This window comes from Moschus berezovskii, chromosome 26 (genome assembly GCF_049115385.1).
Source record: "Moschus berezovskii isolate FMDL1 chromosome 26, NW_MosBer_1.0, whole genome shotgun sequence".
Lineage (NCBI taxonomy): Eukaryota > Metazoa > Chordata > Mammalia > Artiodactyla > Moschidae > Moschus > Moschus berezovskii.
In genome coordinates, this window is record NC_142485.1 from 11,767,953 (window position 1) to 11,787,896 (window position 19,944).

Here is a 19,944-nt window from a genome sequence, read left to right on the forward strand (position 1 = left end):
GTGATTAAAATATGAATAGAACATATAAGCAAAAAGAAAGGAGTCTCCTAGCATTTAGGGGATTTTAGCATTCTTCCTATATAGATTCTGCATGGTTTTTCAAGTTTTTACTTTATAGAAGCCCTGGTTTTACCTTTGCAGAACTATGTACTAAAAATAATGGACCCTTTTTAAAAAAAATAAAATTAACTCCTGTTACCATTTTCTTCTTAGTGTAGATTTGGGGGGAAAATAATAAAATGAAAATCTCCCTTAATACTGTCATCAAGAAATCTTCATATTCTGTCGTTAAATATGCGTCTCAGTTGACATTTTCTGGAGGGTAATGCTTGTATGTATTCAACTGATTTCAGATACAGGATCTGACTTTCAAATGCTAGTGATCATTCAGTTACAAATCAGTATACGAATATATTTGATAGCTTTCTCTTGTTACACCTCAAAGTGTATATACTTAAGTTTAATATCAATTTTTTTGCTTTAAAGCACAAATGACCTCTGAATTTTGAACATTATGTATTGTTTTTATAGTGGTTTGCCGCAGAAGTCATCAAATAGTAAAAATGCCAGGTTTTCAAGAACCAGCATAGCTGGTTCACTTCTGTAGACTGCCTGCGTGCACTGTTACTATAGAAACAATTGCAGACTGTGAATTTATCATAAACCTTGAGAAATATTTCTTGCGTAGTTCACTAAAGAAACATCTGGATCCCTTGTTTATCCTAGAGTAAAGGGAGGCCACCCTCTTCTATATTGTGGGAATCACGTTATATTCAATTTTTCTTTAGCTGTAAAAATTGTAATGTTGATATATCAAGTACACTGTGTATTTTAGTAAGATTGATTATAACAACTGGAATAGGTTTCAAAAATAAGGATTCATGTTCATACTAACTCAGTTAGCTGTGACTTTGACAGTTTGACCAAGAGAGCTTCCACATTCTGAATTTCATATCTACAGTATTAATAACACTAGGGTTTTATTTCTGTTTTTTGCATGGTTCCAAAGAGTTTATCAGATTACTTAAAGTGTTGGCATTTGTGTATTTGCATATATACATAAAACAATTATGTAGAATCTTCAGGTCACCAGGTTGCTAATGTGGTACACACATGAGCCTGGCAGGAACTCAAGTGAGACCAGGCTTGGAGGCACAGGACTTTGAAACACCGGTGTCTGAGAGGCGTTGGGTGAAGAGGACAGGGTCACTCCAGGAGCTTGGCTTAACCCCGCTGCTCAGATCGCCATCTCCAGCTCCTTTCCCGTCCTCAGGAGAAGGGGCCCCATTTTCAGACGGTATCCCCTCGACACACTAGCCCACTCCCTAACACTCTCCAGAATCCTCTGAACCAGGTCCTTGTAAATATATTTGTATCAGAGAAAACAAGGCACTTTGGGAACATTTACAGCTCATTCTCCTGCACATACATCATTCTAGGCAGAAAGTAAAAATTGGTTAACACTGGGGTTTTAAATAGATCTGCTTATAAAGGAGTTTTTGATATCTTTCGTTGGGTTAATAGACTCTCCGTGGTAATGACTTCATGTCAGTGTCTTGAGGCTTTAAGCCTCTCGGAAACATAGTCCAGAACTAAGGAGAATCTCAATAGTGGCTTGGAGAGTGGGCCTCAGTCAGATTTTGCCAAGGATATTCCTGAGGAGACCACAGTTGCCTTTATATTATCTTGCATTCTTCATAGAAAGATCCTCAACTACTCTTTGAAGCAGTTCATTTATATGTAATAGCTCCCTTAAGATCATACAGTTTAGTTTCAGAGATTCACTGAAGCCCCTCCTATAGCCTTCGATTTGGGTTCTAGGAGCATATGGATGAATAAAATTACTTCCTGCTCTTAAGAAAATCACACAGACAGTTTGATGATGAATTCTAAGAGGTATTATTTATCTTAGGAAACAGAGGAAAGTTACTCAGACTAGCATGGAACTTAAGTGAGTACTTCTAGGAAATGACTTTCTGAGTTCAAAAGATGGTTAAATAAGTCAAGCAAAAAAAAAAGTAAAAGAGCATATTGGGCTTCCTGGGTGGCGCTTGTGGTAAAGAACCCACCTGCTGATGCAGGTTAGATATACGAGATACCTGTTTGATCCCTGGATCAGGAAGATCCCCTGGAGAGGGGCATGGCAACGCACTCCAGTATTCTTGCCTGGAGAATCCCATGGACAGAGGAGCCGGGTGGGCTCCCCTGTCCATGGGGTCACACAGAGTGGGACATGACTGAATTGACTCAGCATAGCAGGCATAGGAGACGATATTAGTAAAGGCACAGTGGTGTGAAATCGCAGAATGTACAGTGATTCCAAGTAACCTGACATTACCAGTATACAGAAGTGACTTGAGGCTGGAGATGGGGATGGGGACCTTGCTTGGAGGACCTGTGTACTCTGTTGGCCAAACTACTTTGGCTTTTTCTAGAAATCATTGACGGCTTTTAAACAGGAAAGCGATGTGGTTAGATTTACAAATTAAGTAACCTAGGAATGTATTGAAGGGGTAGGGTCTGAAGACAAAAATGGGTTATTTATATGACACCTTTAGAGCTACTTCTCATTCCAAAAATCCTGAATAATGATGTCAATATGAGGAATTTTAACCTATTATGAAATATGAAGGGTTTTTTTTTTTTTTTGTGGAGAAGAAGCTGATGTTAAACATAGGAAAATAAGTACATACAGCATGGTGTGTAATTCTGTAAAGTAGAATCCAGCAATATGTACAGTCTACCAAAGGAAATTGTTCACATTAGGATAAAAATTTGTTATAGTGACTTAGGCTTTACATTTAACATGTCATGAATACTTGAGTAGCTCAGCTGTTCATCTGAAACATCATACGCTTTTTTTTTTTTTTTAAACTTTGTATATGAGATTAACTTAAGTAAACTTTTCTGTTATCAGTCCTCTCCTGAATAAGCTGGAGAATGAATGGCCTAAAGCTTTAGTTGATAATTTTCAACTGTTTTCCTTTCAAAATGTCTATGGAGCTTCCATGATGTCTCAGTGGTAAAGAATCCTCCTGCCACGGATTTGATCCCTGGTCCGGGAAGATCCCACATGCCTCAGAGCGACTAAGCCTGTGTGCCACAACTACCAAGCCTGTGCTCTAGAGCCTGGGAGCCACAATTATTTAGCCCACATACCACAACTACTGAAGCCTGTGCGCCTAGAGCTTGCATAGTGTGACTAGAGAAAAGACCGTGCATCAACGAAGACCCAGAACAGCCATAAATAAATAGATAAAATTATAAAAAAAAGTTTGTGAACAGCTTAAACAAAAACAAGGAAAAAGTATTCATGCACTGATTTCTTCTCATCTTTTTTTTTTTCCATTCACTGATTTCTTTCATCTTAAAAACCAGTGTGAAAACATTGGTCAGAGGAAGAATTTGTCCTAAATTGTTAGCCTGTGGTGGTTTCATTTACTTGGAACTACATATTACAATGGGCCGAACACTAATCCATTACGTCTCCCACCAAATTGTTAGCTCTGGGCAGCGGAGCTGACACTCAGGAAGTGTGCATTATGATTTTAGTAAATAATTCAGTAAATAATTACTTCAGTAAGTAATTCAGTAAAGTGAATGTTTGTGTTGCTGTTTACTTGACTTAGGGACTGTGGGCAATGTGTTTACTTGTCAAGAGCCAGTCTGACGGTAGGGCAGAGGGCCTCTGTGTGGATTCTCCTCCATTTACAGGATGTCTGAGAAAGTCACTTAATCACACTGGCCTTCATTTTCCCTTGTGAAATGGGGGTATAATAGTATTCCCTCAAAGACGTGTTTTGGGGAGTGAAATAATAACACAAGTGTGAAGTATTTGAGATAGTATTGACATGTAGTTAGGTCCTCAAATGCTAGTCACTATTACTATTACTTTAGTAATACAAAAAAAGTTTAAAACTTCTTTATCACGGATTTGTTAATGACAAAGGTGTGAGAGTTTTTTATGACTCCTATGGAGTAGTTTTAAAATGTGTGGGTGAAAAACACCTAACCTCCAATCCTGCATCTTTCGTGGTCTAAAGGCCTCCTTGCCTACGTGAGCATTGTTCACAAATGTCTGTTGTAATTGTGATGACATACAATGTAATGCTTAGTCACCTTCTGTTTAATGTTTACATTGTTTACTATTTTATGAGTCTTGACCATAATATCCTATCTTGTCTTATATACTAAAGAGATTGTAAATGCCTTTGGGTCAGAGATCAGGTTTTTCATAAGTTCTGTGTGCCCAGCATTGTGCTGAATGATAATATTATGGTAACAGCCAACATATACTGAGCTCTGACTCTGGGCATTGTCCCAAGTACTGCTCATGGATTCTCTTTATTCCTACAGCAACACTGTTGTTGTTATTTAGTCACTAAGTTGTGTCCAACTGTGCGAACCCATGGACTGCAGCCCACCAGGTTCCTCTGTCCATGGAATTCTCTGGGCAAGAATACTGGAGTGGGTTGCCGTGCCCTCCTCCGAGGGATCTTCCCAACCCAGGGATCGAACCCACATCTCTGCCTCCTAATTCTTTATATCAGTTAGTGTGTCTGCTGTTTGAATGCTGGCCACCAGACTCCAGTTATAAAAATCACTATGTAAAGAATTTTATAGTCTTAAAATATATATATATATTTAATTATCAAAATTGCTTTCTTGATTGGATTATTGTGTTATTTGGAGGTGCAATATGAGAAAGTGTGGCTCTATTCATGCTTAGACTTCCTAGAAAATATGATACAGTGAGCCGTTTGGCTGAGTTGGTCAGAATACACTATCAAGATTTAACGCATGCTGTTCTGCCTTAAGAAGCAGTTGCTTTTCCTTTTTAATATTTCTACCATCTCCGGGAGTTGGTGATGGACAGGGAGGCCTGGCGTGCTGTGATTCATGGGGTCGAGGAGGGTCGAACACGACTGAGCGACTGAACTGAACTGAACTGAACCATCTCCCTAGCTAAATTATTTTTATTTTTTCCCCCAACATTTCACTTTAAAATTTTTCAAATCTTTAGGAAAATTAAAAGACTATTATAGTCAACACCTGGATTAGTTGTTAACATTTTTTGCCTTCTTTGTTTTACTCTAGATACATGTACTGTTTAAATGTTAAACCATTTGAAAGTTGTGGATCTCAGGACACTTTAAATATGTAAGCATAGCTCTTCTAAAAATAAGGACATTCTCTTACATTAACAGAATAGTGTTATCATACCCTTGAAAATTAATAGCACCGTTGTTTAATAGTTCATGTTTTATTTATTTTTGAAATATTATTATATTATTTCTTTGGCTGTGCTGAGTCCTAGTTGCTGCAGGCAGGACCTGCAGTTTCAGCGTGTGGGATCTAGCTCTCTGCCCAGGGATGGAACCTGGGCCCCCTGCATGGGGAGAGTGGAGTTTTGGTCATGAGGAAAGCCCCTAGTTTGCATTTTAAATTCTCATTTTCTCCTGAACACTGTTTTTACCTCTCTGTGTGTGCTTATGTTTACATCTAGGATTTCATCAAAGCATTGCACTGGTCTTTTAAAGTAAAGAGCGGTCTTTCCACCTTTTATTTGTAACTTTCACTTTTTGAAGAGCCGGGGCCAGTTTTCTGAGAGAAGGTCTCACACTTTGGACTCGTCTGATTGCTTCCTCATTTTGAGGTTTGGTGTAAGCACTGGGAAGAGGACTTGGGGATGATGATGTGTGCATGAATCACACCACAAGGCCCAGGAGGCCAGCTGGCCCGCCTCTGGTAAAACCGTACCTACTCCTTGTGTGAAGTACTCTGTCCTGTGCACAGTTCTGTTTGCAATTAGTAAGCCACCTATGGAGTGATGAATATTGAAACTGTCATTTCACTTGTCCCGTTTTTGCTCGAAAACCCTTAGTGGGTCTCTCCCCATTTCCTAGAATGTAAGAGTATAAGGATATTTTTTATGAGATATGTACTTTGCAGATACCTTTCTCTCTGCCTGTAATTCACTTTTTTCCCTTTTAACTGTATCTTTTGAAGAGCAAGAGTTTTTAATTTTGAAGTCCATTTTAATCCATCTTTTTCTTTCATAGGTCATTATATTTGCATCCTGTGGAAGAAATCTTCGCCTGACACAATCGAGTATTTTCTCCCATGTTTTTAGTCTAGAAGTTTTATGGTTTGACTTCAGTACCAGGTTTACGAACTAATTTTAATTATTTTTTTGTATAAAGTAAAGTAAGGGTGAGGTTTGCTTTTTCCATACAGCTATCCAGTCATATTTTTTTCCAGCCTTGTCTGCTGAAAATACCGTCCTTTTTCCTTGAATTTGTTGTTGTTGTTGAGTCACTATGTTGTGTCCGACTCTCTTGCGACCCCATGGACTGTAACCCTCCAGGCCCCTTTGTCCATTGAATTCTCCAGGCAAGAATACTGGAGTGGGTTGCCAATTCCTTCTCCAGGGGATCTTCCTGACCCAGGGATCGAACCCATGTATTCTGCATTGGCAGGCGGATTCTTTACCACTGAGCCACCAGGGAAGTCCTTTTCCTCGAATTACTTGACACCTTTGTGGAAGATCAGTTGACCATGTAACTGTGGGTGTCAATCTTTTGTTTGTTTTTTTACAATATGCATAACTCATTTTTTACCAAACCAGGGATTAGTGGGTGAATAGAGTTACATTATAGGCGAATATCCCCTGAAATCCTGCAGGTCAGTGGAGATATACTAGTTTTAAGCCCTTTGAGATCAGGGATGCTTTCATTCATTTATTACTTGAACAGTATTGAATATCTAGCCTTGAATAAGATATCCATAGTTCCTATGTGAAATGAGGGAAAGAGACCATAAAAAGGCAAACGCATATTTGTATCAGGCATGTTATTGTAAGTACTTTTATAAAGGACACAAAACAGACTCAGTGAGGAGAGGGTGCTAAGGACTGCAGAAGTCTTCTCTGAGAGATAATGAGTGTTCAGGTAGTTGGAGCAACACAGGCGAAAATTCCAATGACAGAAATGAAGTGAGCACATTTGAGAAATTGATAAGAAGCCCCTGTGGCCGGAGTACGATGCTTCTTTGGCGAGTGTTGTTAGATGACTTTGGTAGTTTACAAAAGGCCTGAGCACGCAGGCATGATGCTGAGCCCGGATTTTACTTGAGTGTCACTGGGAAGGCATTGACGGTTTTGTTGCTTATTTTTGCTTATTTCAGTAAATCATGTCATTACTATCTAGATGAATAAACCCAACATAACCAGCGGCTCAGAATCCTCCCTGTGGCCCCCTTCCAGTCTCTATAGCGTCATTTTCAAGGAAGCGGCTACTATTCTGACAGCCGTCCCCATAGACTTAGGCGTGACTTCATCCTGTCTCTGAGCCCTGTGTAAATGAAATCACAGTGTACTGTGTCAGTGGGATCTCCGTGTCTGACCACTGTCGTTCAAAGTGACGTTTGTGAGAGTCCTCCCTGTTCGTCTTTCCTGCTGTATTTTGAGGGGTGGTCACACGACTGGATTCATTTTTTAAAGGTGACAGGCCATTCTCTGGGGACGTGGGTTGTGTGGAGATCGAGGAGACGGTTGTGCAAGAGCCTTGGTGAGGAACCAGAGGTGGAGTGAGATAGACCAGCGTGAGTCAGATGCCTGGGGAGTAAGGCCCTGGGAGTTTATGGATCGGCTGGACAAGAGTAGGAGTGAGGGAAAGGGGTGTGTCATGATTCCCAGGCTTCTGGCTTCGGCAGCTGGTAGGTGGAGGTTTCATTTTCTTCTCAGGGGAAGGACTAGGGGAAGGACACATTTAAGTAAAACAGAAACTGAGAGTTCACTGTTAAACATCTTAAGGCGTCATGAGATATGAGTGAAGCTGCCCGACAGGCACTTGGGCTGTGTGTCTGGAGCATACCAGGTTAAAGTGGGAAGTTTGGGTAGTTCAGAGATTATGAGGCAGCTGCCATGTAGAGCATCCCGTGCTTGGTCGCTCAGTCCTGTCCGACTCTTTGCCGCCCGTGGCCTGTAGCCCCCAGGCGCCTCTGTTCAGGGGATTTCCCAGCAAGGATACTGGAGCGGGTTGCCCTTTCCTCCTCCAGGGGAATCTTCCGAGCCAGGGAGGGAACCCGTGTCTCCTGCATCTCCTGCACTGGCAGGCCGGTTCTTTACCACTGCGCCGCCTGACATTACTTGGTACTGTATTGAAGTTAAAAGATAACAAATTTCACCATTTTATTCAACTTTTGTTGGCTTTGTGACTAAGGGAAAGTCACATGATCTTTCTGAGCCCCATCCCTTCTCATGTGTAAGATGGGGATAATACTTTGCTTCGTCGGATTAAATAAAGTATATTAGGCCACAGTTTATAGATAATCTGGCTCAGTGGATGCTCAGAAAAGGTCATTCATGCCCTTGCAATTTGCGTTAGTAAAAAAAAAATCAGATTGTGGAAAATCTTGAAAGGCACAGAAGAGACTTGGTGTGGTGTGAAGTTCAGAATGTCAATGTGGGAACAGACTCAGTGCAGGCTGGCTTTGGAAGCCTCCCCTGGCTGCTGTGCAGGAAGAAACTAGAGGTGAGAAAGACCTAGAAAATCAGTTGTTGTACTTCCAGGATCAGGTGCCGACAAGGGCCTGGCCTGACATGGGTATAGAAATCGGAGAACAAATCAGGGACTTCCCTGGTGGCTCAGCGGGAGGGAATCTGCCTGCCAGTACAGGAGCTACGGATTTGATCCCTGGGCTGGGACGATCACACATGCCCCAGAGCAGCTAAGCCAATGCACCACAACTGCGGAGTCTGTGCTCTGGAGCCCAGCAGCGGTGACTACTGAAGTCCACGCACCCTAGAGCCCATGCTCAACAACAGGAGAAGCCACTGCATTGAGAAGCACATACGTGGCTGCTGGAGAGTAGCCTCCACTCTCTGCAGCTAGAAAAAAATGCCTGAGTAGCCGTGAAGACCCAGCACAGCCAAAAATAAATAAAATTAATTTTTTTGAAAGGAAAAGAACAAATCAGAGTTCAAAGGAATAGGTACTAGACTTGTCCAATGTTTAGTTTTATGGTTTCACTGAGAAGGAAGAATCAGTCACCCTCATACGAACCTGAGGCTCCTGGCCTGGGAGCTGGAAGAGCAGTGGAAGCAGCGAGCAGTGCAGGGTAGTCTGGAAGCAAAGCTGAGTTAGGAAAGGACAGTCTGCTCAGCTTTGAACATATGACTCTCAAGATGATTTTGTGTTGTCTCTGGGTGGTTTGATAGTCTCTGGCATGGGATCTCGTGGAAAAGGATGCAGGATTAGAAAGCTAAGAGATTGATTCTTTTTCAGGCTTACTCGCTAATTAGCTTTGTAGTCTTGGGAAATTCGGCAAATATTGAATGTAGTTATCTGAAAAATGAAGCTAACACCTGCCCTGTCAGCTTTACAGGATTGATTTGCCGATCAAAATAAGAAAGTATGTGAAAACACTGTGTAATTGCAAACTCTTATGTGTGCGTGTGTGCTAAGTCACTTTCGTGGTATCCAGCTCTTTGTGATCCTTTGGACTGTAGACCACTAGGCTCCTCTATCCATGGGATTCTTCAGGCAAGAATACTTGGGTGGGTTGCCATTTCCTTCTCCAAGGGATCTTCTCAACCCAAGGACTGAACAGGTGTCTCTCTTATGTCTCCTGCATTGGCAGGTGGGTTCTTTACCACTAGTGCCACCTGGGAAGCCCTCTAACTTTTATACTGTAATTGTAATATGGTAATATTATTTCTTTTGTTAGTTCAAACTAAAATAAAATATTTTGTTATAGGGCTAGAGAAGAGAAGAGGGAAAATGCCAGACTTCTTAGAAGTTTGTGTTTGGAACTAAGTCATAAGTATCAGAAATCTGAATTGTTGTTCAGTCGCTCAGTCATGTTGGACTCTCTTCGAACCCATGGACTGCAGCACACCAGGCTTCTCTATCCTCTGCCATCGCCCAGAGCTTGCTCAAACTCACATCCATTGAGTCGGTGATGCCATCCAACCATCTCCTCCTCTTGTCCCCTTCTCCTCCTGCCCTCAATCTTTCCAGCATCAGGGTCTTTTCTAACGAGTTGGCTCTTCACATCAGGTGGCCACAGTGTTAGAGCTTCAGCTTCAGGATCAGTCCTTCCAGTGAATATTCAGGACTGATTTCCTTTAGGACGGACTGGTTGGATCTCCTTGCAGTCCCTGAGTGCATGTGCCTGAGAACCTCTATAGACTACGGGACATTATCTGGAAGCTGATCTTGTGTATGACGGTTACAAGAACCAAAAACACAGATTGCATCATGTCAAATGCTGGTATTTAACTTGCTTTCAGGTTAGAAGTTTGGAGAACTGTTGAATTGTACCTGTATACTTTGCCCCATGTGTGTTTACGGAATTTAGAACATACTTTCTCGTGTCTGTGAGCTACGTATTTTTGTCAAGGGTCAGATTAGGGTAAGGTTCAATTCTTAAGCGCTCTCTCTCTCTCTCTGTATATATATATATATATGATTTCTAACCTTTATGAGCATGATCAGTATGATATGCTGGTTAGGAACACAGACTCTGAGACCAGACTGCCTGTTGGGAGCATTAAACGGTGTCCTGTTTGTAGAGCTCTTAGAGTGGCTCCTGGCACATACTAAATAAACTCTCTTTTAAGTATTAGCAGTGGTTATTATGAAATGGTTAGTTGTTGTTTCAGCATTGACCAAGGAAGAAAGAATAGAGTTGACCCAAAGGTTCGTGTGTGTTTTTCCATACGATATAATGGAAAACCCCAAATGAACTTTTGGGCCAACCTAATACCTGAACAAAAGAAACAGATCCTCTCAGAACTTAACACCTGAGGAAAGTGGCAATGGCATAATGGCAGAAATCTTGGGCTTCAGAGTCAGAGATGCCTACATGCAAATCCTAATTCAGCCTCCTTGGCGCTGGGGTTTAAGCAAGCCCCCTAAAAACTCCTCTGCAGCTTACTTTCTTCATCTGTGAGCCAGGAATCACTCCACCTTGAAGACTTGTTTTGAGGATTAAGTGAGATGTGTAAAAAGTGCTTGGCCCAGAGTAGATGCTAAGGAAGTGGGAGTGCTCTCTACATCCTGTGACGGCACCCCTCCCCTCCACCTCACTCCAGTATAGAGCAGTAAAGGCAATTTGATTTTCTGTAAGCTCTCATATTCATTCGTTTGCAAGTTAAGAACTGCTAACATTCATTCCACCTGCAAACATCAGAATAAACAGCTGTTTAATTGGATACACCTTGGAAAATGTTGTCAGCTTTTATTTCCTTCTTCCCTTCATTGTTTTGGCTTACTTGCTTTATCGTTTTTCTACTAGAACCACGATGGTGGACATTACCAGTATATCACGAAATTGAACTGGGCTCTAGTCTCCGAATCCGCTTCCCTGCATTCTGCCATCCACAGTTAGCTCATCAGACTTGACACGGTAGTGAAATCCTCTCAGCCTTAGAGCTTTTTAGAAAAGGTGTTTACAAGACTTTCAAAATTATATCTGGGCAGTCTATTAATCTGTCTCCGGATGTGGACCTGTCAAACCTATGACTGAGCAGAGTGGTCTCAGAACATTTCCTAACAGATGCTCATCCATATTGTAACAATGTCACACGGTGTGGGCAATTCCAGACACCTTCTAGAGAAGGCGCAGTAACTGTAAGTAAAGCAGTGACCTGGCCAACAGTGTGCATCAGTATCAGCTGGAATGTGGCCTTAAAATACTCCTGCTTTATATATGGAATCTAGAAAGATGGTGCTGATGAACCTGTCTGCAGGGCAGCAGTGGAGATGCAGACATAGAGAACAGACTCGTGGGCCTGGGGGGTGGGATCAAGGAGAGGGTGAGCCGAATGGAGAGAGTAGCGTGGAAGTGTATCCACTACCAGATATAAAATAGATAGCCAGTGGGAATTTGCTGTATGACTCAGGGAGCTCAAACGGGGGCTCTGTAACAACCTGGAGGGGTGGGATGAGGTGGGAAGTGGGAGGGTGGTTCAGTAGGGAGGGGGACACATACATACCTATGGCTGAATGAAGTTGGTGTATGACAGAAACTAACACAATACTGTAAAGCAGTTATCCTTCAACTAAAAATAATTAACATATATAGAACTGGAAAAAAAATACTCATGCCCTAGGCCTCACCCCAGATTTACTGAATCAGGGTCATCAGTGTGTAGGTCTTGACACATGCCTTTTGTCAAAGTAAAGATGATTCTACTGTCTGTGTTGCTGATTAAGAGCAACTAGACACTGGAGAGAGCATGGGAACTAGCTGTCCCCTCACACTGTTAGTTTGCGTATAAACTGGTACGGTGCAGCCTATAATAAACTATTCTATAGAACAGGTTTACAGTGTCATTGGAATTTTAAATCTGTCCTAGAGAAATACATATATGCATAAAGATACAGTTTCAAGAAAGTTTTTTGTAAGCCTGTTTATAATATCCAAGAGTTGTGAGCAACTCAGTGGTTGTCAGGGTTAAATATGGTAGATTCCACAGTTGCTTACAGTGTGACCACAGCCACTTAGAGAGTGAAGGATGTATGAGAGTGATCTGTACGTGGCTGATGAGAAAGATAGCTAGGATTTATTTTAAGTTGAGTAAACAAGTCACAGATTAAACTATTTTAAACATTTTGTATAAATATATAGAGAAAGATCTATCTAGAAAAATACCCACTGAAGTATTTACAGTGGTTACCCATGACTCATTCGGCCTTTTAAATTTTGTATTTAAAATTATTTGCAATAAGATTTTATTATTTTTGTAATAACAGAACCACTGGACAAAACATGAATGAATGATCCAAGGAAAACTCCCATGGAACTTAATTTGTATGTGTCAAGACGCTGCTGATTTTGCAATTACCGGTTTTAACTGAGACTTAAAATCTCTAACTTGGGAAACAAAGGAATGGCAAAACTATTTTGCATGTTTGCGAAGAGGACAAAATTTTTGTTACTCAAGTTATTATGACAGTCATTGAGTTTCAAACAGATAAGCGTTCACGATAAAAAGTGTTTGTTCTGTGTCAGAATCACATTGGCTGCTTGTTTTAAAAACAGTGTTTGTGCAGATCTGGATATGAAAATGGGCTTCAGAATATTTTACTTTAATCCTTTGTTATTGATTAGCCATCTAGCCTTTGAGGTTATTAACTAACACTTTTTGATCTCTCTTTTAAAACTTTAGGCCCGATGAGAGAAAGGGAAAGTTAAGGATGCTGGAGCAGAACAATGGATTTCTCTTTCTCTTTCATGCAAGGGATCATGGGAAACACAATTCAGCAACCACCTCAACTCATTGACTCCGCCAACATCCGCCAGGAGGATGCCTTTGATAACAACAGTGACATTGTTGAAGATGGTGGCCAGACACCATATGAAGCTACCTTGCAGCAAGGCTTTCAGTACCCACCCACAACAGAAGATCTTCCTCCACTCACGAATGGCTACCCACCGTCCATCAGCATGTACGAAACTCAAACCAAATACCAGCCGTATAACCAGTATCCCAACGGGTCTGCCAACGGCTTTGGTGCAGTTAGAAACTTTAGCCCCACTGACTATTACCATTCAGAAATTCCAAACACACGACCCCATGAAATTCTGGAAAAGCCTTCTCCTCCACAGCCACCACCACCTCCTCCTTCGGTACCACAGACTGTGATTCCAAAGAAGACTGGCTCACCTGAAATTAAACTAAAAATAACCAAAACTATCCAGAATGGCAGGGAATTGTTTGAGTCTTCCCTTTGTGGAGACCTTTTAAATGAAGTCCAGGCAAGTGAGCACACAAAGTCAAAGCATGAAAGCAGAAAAGAAAAGAGGAAAAAGAGCAACAAGCATGACTCATCTAGATCTGAAGAGCGCAAGTCACACAAAATCCCCAAATTAGAACCAGAAGAACAAAATGTAAGTTGAAACATCTTTTTGAAAAATTTTGTAATATTTTCACATTTACTGGCAGTCCAAGAGATCTTTTTCCAGTTTTTATCTCTTCAAATGTAAATATTTCTGATAACTTCTTTCTTCTGATCTCTGGCAGGGAGCTTGGGTTATGATGACAGGTGGTAAGTAATTATTCGTTGAGTAAATGAATGGACATCATCAGAGTAAAGAAATATTTTAAAAACATGTGACACTAAAAGTCTTGCCTCCGATGTGTCTTTGTTTAGCAGTCTCACTTAATCTTGCTGTAATAAACTGGCTTCTGAAGATGAAGAGGAAAGTCAGCGAGAAACTGGTTAATGAAATTGGTTTTCCATTGTTCCAAAACTTCAGCTTTTTTTTTTTTTTGGTCTGGTTGCACTGGGTCTTCCTGGCTGCCCGTGGACTTTCTCTAGTTGTGGCAAGCAGGGGCTACTCTTTGTTGCAGTGGGCAGGCTCCTCATTGCAGTGGCTTCTCTTGTTGCAGAGCACAGGGTCTTAGGCACTGGGGCTTCAGCTCCATAGTTGCGGCTCCTGGCTCTAGAGTACAGGTTCAGTAGCTGTGACGCATGGGCTCAGCTGTTCCACAACGTATGGGATCTTCCCCAACCAGGGATGGAACCCCTGTCTCCTGCATTAGCAAGCAGATTCTTATCCACTGTGCCACCAAGGAAGTGCCTGGACCAACGTTTGCCAGGAGAGCTTAGATGGAGAGCTTAGATTTACACTCATCACTAGTGTGTTTGCTGCAAAATAACCTGAGGTAAACTAAGGAACTCTTTATTAAAATCAGAGTTAGTATTCATACATACTCATTAAAACTTCAGGTAGCATTTTATAAAAGTCCTCCTTTGGTGGTAACTTAAGATGCATGCTACTCATTTTTTTTTAAACATCTCTCAGGTTTCAGTATTAATTTCCTTAATAACAAGAGGTATGTAACAAATCAATTCTAGCTTTGAAGAGTTTTTCATTAATATTCTAATATACAGTATGATTTCAAGATGTCCCTAGACATAGATTTGGGAAGAAGTGAATGCTTTTCTAACTGGTATGCAAGTTAATTTGTTATCTTGTATTCAAAGAAATGTTTACATCTTACCAGCTCATCTTTTCCTTAGTAGCTGAGTTCCACTTCTTTATGCAGATCAACATGATCTTTCACTGGAGTAAAGGTCACACTTGTTCTAGGCTCTCACAAGTCTCAGTGTGATAAGTCAATATGTTTTTCTCATTTTCAATTGTTTATCTTATTCACTTAACAAATATCCACTGAGTACCTAATTTGTGCTAGACACTTTTCTAAGAATTGAAAGTTGGCCAGCAAGTGAAAAGCAAAGATGCCTACTTTCGGGGTGCTAACATTCTAGTAAGCGGAGCCAGAAAATACACGCACACACACACACGTGTGCACCTGTGTGCATGTAAACGTGTCTAGGTTCAGATAGTGGTAAGTGCTATGAAGAAAATAAAACTGAGTGATGAGATAAAGAGAAATTGTGGATGCTAGCAGTTTTGCCATCTTAGTTCTGTAGCTGTAAAATGACTCTGAAGCTAAGTGGTTTCTGAAATGCCTTTAAAATTTTTAAGTCATTTATTAAATGCACTCCCCCTCCCCACACAGATCTTAGCTCATGTAGTATCTTAACACTGCTTATTAAGTGAATGAATCAGTGAAAGGAGAGAAGTTAACTTTTTCCCCTCCAAATACATCCACTGTAGCATTTCTTTCGTGGACCTGCAGTGAAAAGACATGTGAAGCCCCAGTGACCCTTGGGAATCACGAAAATGCATAAAACCTGAATTTGGTTCTAGCTGAGGTTCTAAGAACCATCTTGCTGGCCCAGCTTTCTTTTGCTGTAAAGAATCTGGCAAATAGAATATCCAATTTTACTTATTAGGCTAGACTTCTTGCCTCATTGATAAAAATATTAAAACGTATACTTTAAAATATATCTCACAATAGAAATAGGGCTGGAAGCAGTTAGAGGCAAGAGAAGATAGCCTGTTCATTTTTCATATCCACTCTTTGCTTTATTGGAATCTAGGAAACAGTTCAGTGCAATGATATGTCTAATAGTCACTTTTCAGTGAGACTTTAAAGACAATTCTGTCTTTGTTGGTTGTCTGCTATGTCTGGCCATTTATATCACTTAAACCTTCAGTTAATGGTTATATCCAGAATTAGAATGGTTAGATATGATTCAAGAGTTTTAGTTCATTTTCTTTTTTTTAGTTAATCATGTAGGGGCATAATTTAATATTTCATTATTTAGGATCTTACAGACTCTTGGGGTAAAGGAATGTCAGTTTGATTGAAGATATAGATGTGGTAAGTGGCATTGGTTGCCTTATATGTTACCAAGACCATTGCTTGAAAGTTGAGCTTTGGGGGAAAATCTAGGGTTGTTGTTTTTTCTCCCTTGTTTTTCTCCCCCCATCCCCCACATTTTCTTTAAAAGAAATGTAGTGAAGAGCTAAGTTCTTGTTAGTTGAAATTGGATTAATTAGACTTTTATCACACACGTGGGGCAGGTCTAAGCTTATGGAAGGTGCCATAAAAGTGATGCTGCGCTCTGACAGTAGAATGTTGAAGCTGGCGTCCCAGGACCCCGCTTGCTGTTAGGGCTGTGCCTCTGCTAAGCCGTGCAGACAGGGACGTGCACACATCAGCCTGTTTTTTTTGGTAACCATGTATGGTTTTATAGGGATTTCCTTAACTTGAACAAAGTTCCTTTTGCTTCCTTGAGGACAGTTGATTTACGTGCTTTAACTTTTGATACTCTTGTGCCTCCTGGCTATCACTGGAGGTCCACACCCTTGGCGTCCAGTATTATAGAGGGCTCGGAAGGGAAAGAGAAGCCCACGGAAGTGTCTGCAGACACCACTGGACAGCTCCCCTCCCCTGGATGCCTGAGGGAAGCCCAGTGAGAGCTAGTGCCTGAAATGACTGTCCTCTCAAGCTGGGTTCATTGATAACTATATCTAGATGTACAGATGTATATTTCTTCCTTAAAAGCTCACTCATAGGTTCTTTCCTGAGACAGACAAAGCAAACAAAGTCTCATCTAAAATAAAACAAGATTTCACTCACTCCTGTTTTCTTTACTTTTTTCTTAGTATTCGACCTATGAGTATTTCCTTCCAATTCTGAGCTATCTGGCCTTCTAGAGAGCAACTGTTCTGTGGAACAACCTAAGTATATCTTTCCAACAATGAAAATGTGTGTCCAAACATCTCAGCAGCAGGAGACCTGCTATCACTACTGAACTTGTATATTTTGTAAAGCTGCTTTAGCTGCTTTCTCTCCCACCAAATTAGAAACATGTGGAAATGTTTCTGCACTTCTTACTCCTTGGCAGGTGTAATGCCTCAGGCATGTGAGCGTAGGCTCTGTTTAAACACTGGTCTTCCACCAGCCCTCGGTGGGCTTATCCACTGAGGCCAGGCCCATTAACTCTCAGCTTGCTGTTTTCACGTATAAAAAGCCAGACAGCTTCTTTGGCCCCATTAGTACTCAGTTAGAGGTTATCTCTCGTTCTCCAGCTTTAGAATGTTAGGTCTTAAAATTCTTAGAAACTGTTTATATGCATTACGGACTCACAGGTTATTCAGAAAGTAAAAGAAAAAAATGCACGAGCAGTTTACTGGCTTTACATTTTTCTTTCCACCTTCAGTGATGACATAAGGTTTAGGTTCCTGTAGAAAATACAATTTTACTTAATGTTTGAAAACTTAAGGATTTGGAACTCTGCCAGATTTGATGTGTATTATTCATCCTGATAAATCTCTTTCTTGGATTTTAATAAAAATACTAGGTATTTTGTGTGTGTGTGTGGTTGGAACTGCGTGACTTGCGGGATATATCAGTTCCCTGACCGGGGCTTGAACCCGGGTGTTGGCAGTGAAAGCCCCGAGTCCTAATCACTGCACCACCAGGGAATTCCCCCAGTTTTTTTTGAAAGGAATATTTAGGGCAATAGAATTTTATTTTAGCTGCCGTTAGCATATTTTTTTCTACCAGATTAAGAAATTTCCTATGATTCTTTACTGGAAAAAAAAGGTCTTTCCACGTGAAATCAGCTAAAAATGTAAAGAGATTGTATACCCATAAAAATCATTCATTTAAAATTAAGATGACTCTAAAGCTATGAAGAGTTCGCTCACTGTCATCTTTTTCTCTGATGCTTTCTCTTCCTAAAGCAGCACTGTTAGTACCAAAAAGTTATCTTCAGTTCCTGTTTGGTTTTAATCTCTTTGAAGCTTATCTGTCCTTTGAACAGTCGAAGGAAAGTGGATTTTATACCCAGCAATATTTTATCTGTTGGCAATTTCTGACTCCTTAGTTTTCTTGACTCCTAAGCATTTGACTGCCATTGACCATTTCATCTTAATACTCCCCTTCTGAATTAATGTTTGTGGTAATAAGTGCTCTCTCTTTACCTTTCTTTTGAGCTCAAGTCTTAGATCTCCAAATGCCTACTAGATATTTTGTTTTGCTCACATATTAGCACATTTTGCAGTGTCTATTCACGTTCTACCATTGTAGCACCTTTATTTGACTTTTTTTTCCTTCTTCTATTTTTATAGTTTGAAAGCTTAGAATAAATCTTCTTAGGCTTCTTTTTCTCCCTTGCTATTTCTTTCCTTTTAAAATGACTGTTTAAAAAAAAAAAACTTAGTTCTTTGAAAGTGATTTTAACTTTGTTTCAAGCCAGCCTGAAGGCAAGGCAGGCTTCCCTGATAGCTCAGTTGGTAAAGATTCCACCTGCAATGCAGGAGACCCTGGGTTGGGAAGATCCTCTGGAGCAGAGAAAGGCTACCCACTCCAGTATTCTGGCCTGGAGAATTCCATGGACTGTATAGACCGTGGGGTCGCAAAGAGTTGGACACGGCTGAGTGACTTTCATTTGAAGGAAAGGTGAACAACCTGGAACTAACCAGGAAAATCAGGAAGAGATAAGACATTTGAATAATATAAAGATTTTGAAGGAAATCCTGTCTTTAATCCAGAAAGGGAGAAATGTTTATGAGCTTCAGACCAGTTCTTACAATAGTAGGATTCCATCATTTGGCAGAGATGAGTCACTCCTTATCTGTCTGGCCTCAGAGTTAAAGGTCCTCGCAAACACGCCAACATCCCCAAGACTGAAGGCAGGGGAGGATGAGGACTTGTTTTCCCACCTACACACATGCTTGCCCAGGTGACCCTGTCCTCCTGCTGTAGCTTGAGAGTTGAGAAGCTGAGGTCAGGGCTTACTCTATATCTTTGGGCTGAAATGAAGCTGCCTATGCAAATGTGGACAGTATTTTTAAACTGCCTTGTCACACCAGTGACCAGGGGTGGGAGGAGGGGGGAATTCTCACTTGAACATAGGTTTCTCTCTCCTTGCTCAGTGAGTGAGTCCTATCGGATTAGCCAGTCATTGCGCCGCCACAGACAGAGTTCACGTAGTGCCGCGAAGAGCCACCACGCCTTCCACACGGGCTGCTTCCAGTATTTTCAGTAGCCTCCTGATTAAACATCCGACCTCCCCTCTCGCTCCTTTCCAAGATATTCTCCACACAACAGCTAACACGATCGTTTTAAAACAGAAATTGGCACGTGTTAATTCTCCCCCTAATCCTCCTCTGAGGCTTTCATTGCACTTGAGATGAAACCCTTAAACATGGCTCACAAGGCCCTGGTGAGGTTGCCTCCTCCCCTCCTGTCTTGTAACCTTTCTCCACTTTGGGGCAGTTGTGGCTGCCGTAAGGGCTCTTTTGAAGTTCCTACCTTTGTTTAACCTCGGAGACTTCACACATGCTGCTATTCTCTTCTTTCCCCCACTTTTTTACTGGACTACAACCCCTCTTTTGGTTCAGATTATGCTTTCTCAGAGAGGCGTTTCCTGATAGCTGCATGCCCACACAATGTTACCTCTCTTCATACATCATATGAGTATATGTTTGTGTTGAATTCCCAAATGGTTCAGCGGGTAAAGAATCTGCCTGCAACGCAGGAGACACAGAGTATGAGGGTTCCATCCC

At 41.1% G+C, this 19,944-nt stretch overlaps 1 protein-coding gene across 4 annotated transcripts in view; it reads left to right on the forward strand.

The window, feature by feature from the left end:
• The window catches only part of NSD3 (nuclear receptor binding SET domain protein 3), a 101,842-nt gene that overhangs the window by 21,523 nt on the left and 60,375 nt on the right, over positions 1-19,944 (forward strand). For all 4 annotated transcript variants that reach the window (XM_055416606.2, XM_055416607.2, XM_055416609.2 and 1 more), the window contains exon 2: positions 13,178-13,899. In XM_055416606.2, coding sequence (XP_055272581.2) covers positions 13,222-13,899 — 678 coding nt within the window. In that variant the 5' untranslated portion in view covers positions 13,178-13,221. The remainder of the gene's footprint in view (positions 1-13,177; positions 13,900-19,944) is intronic.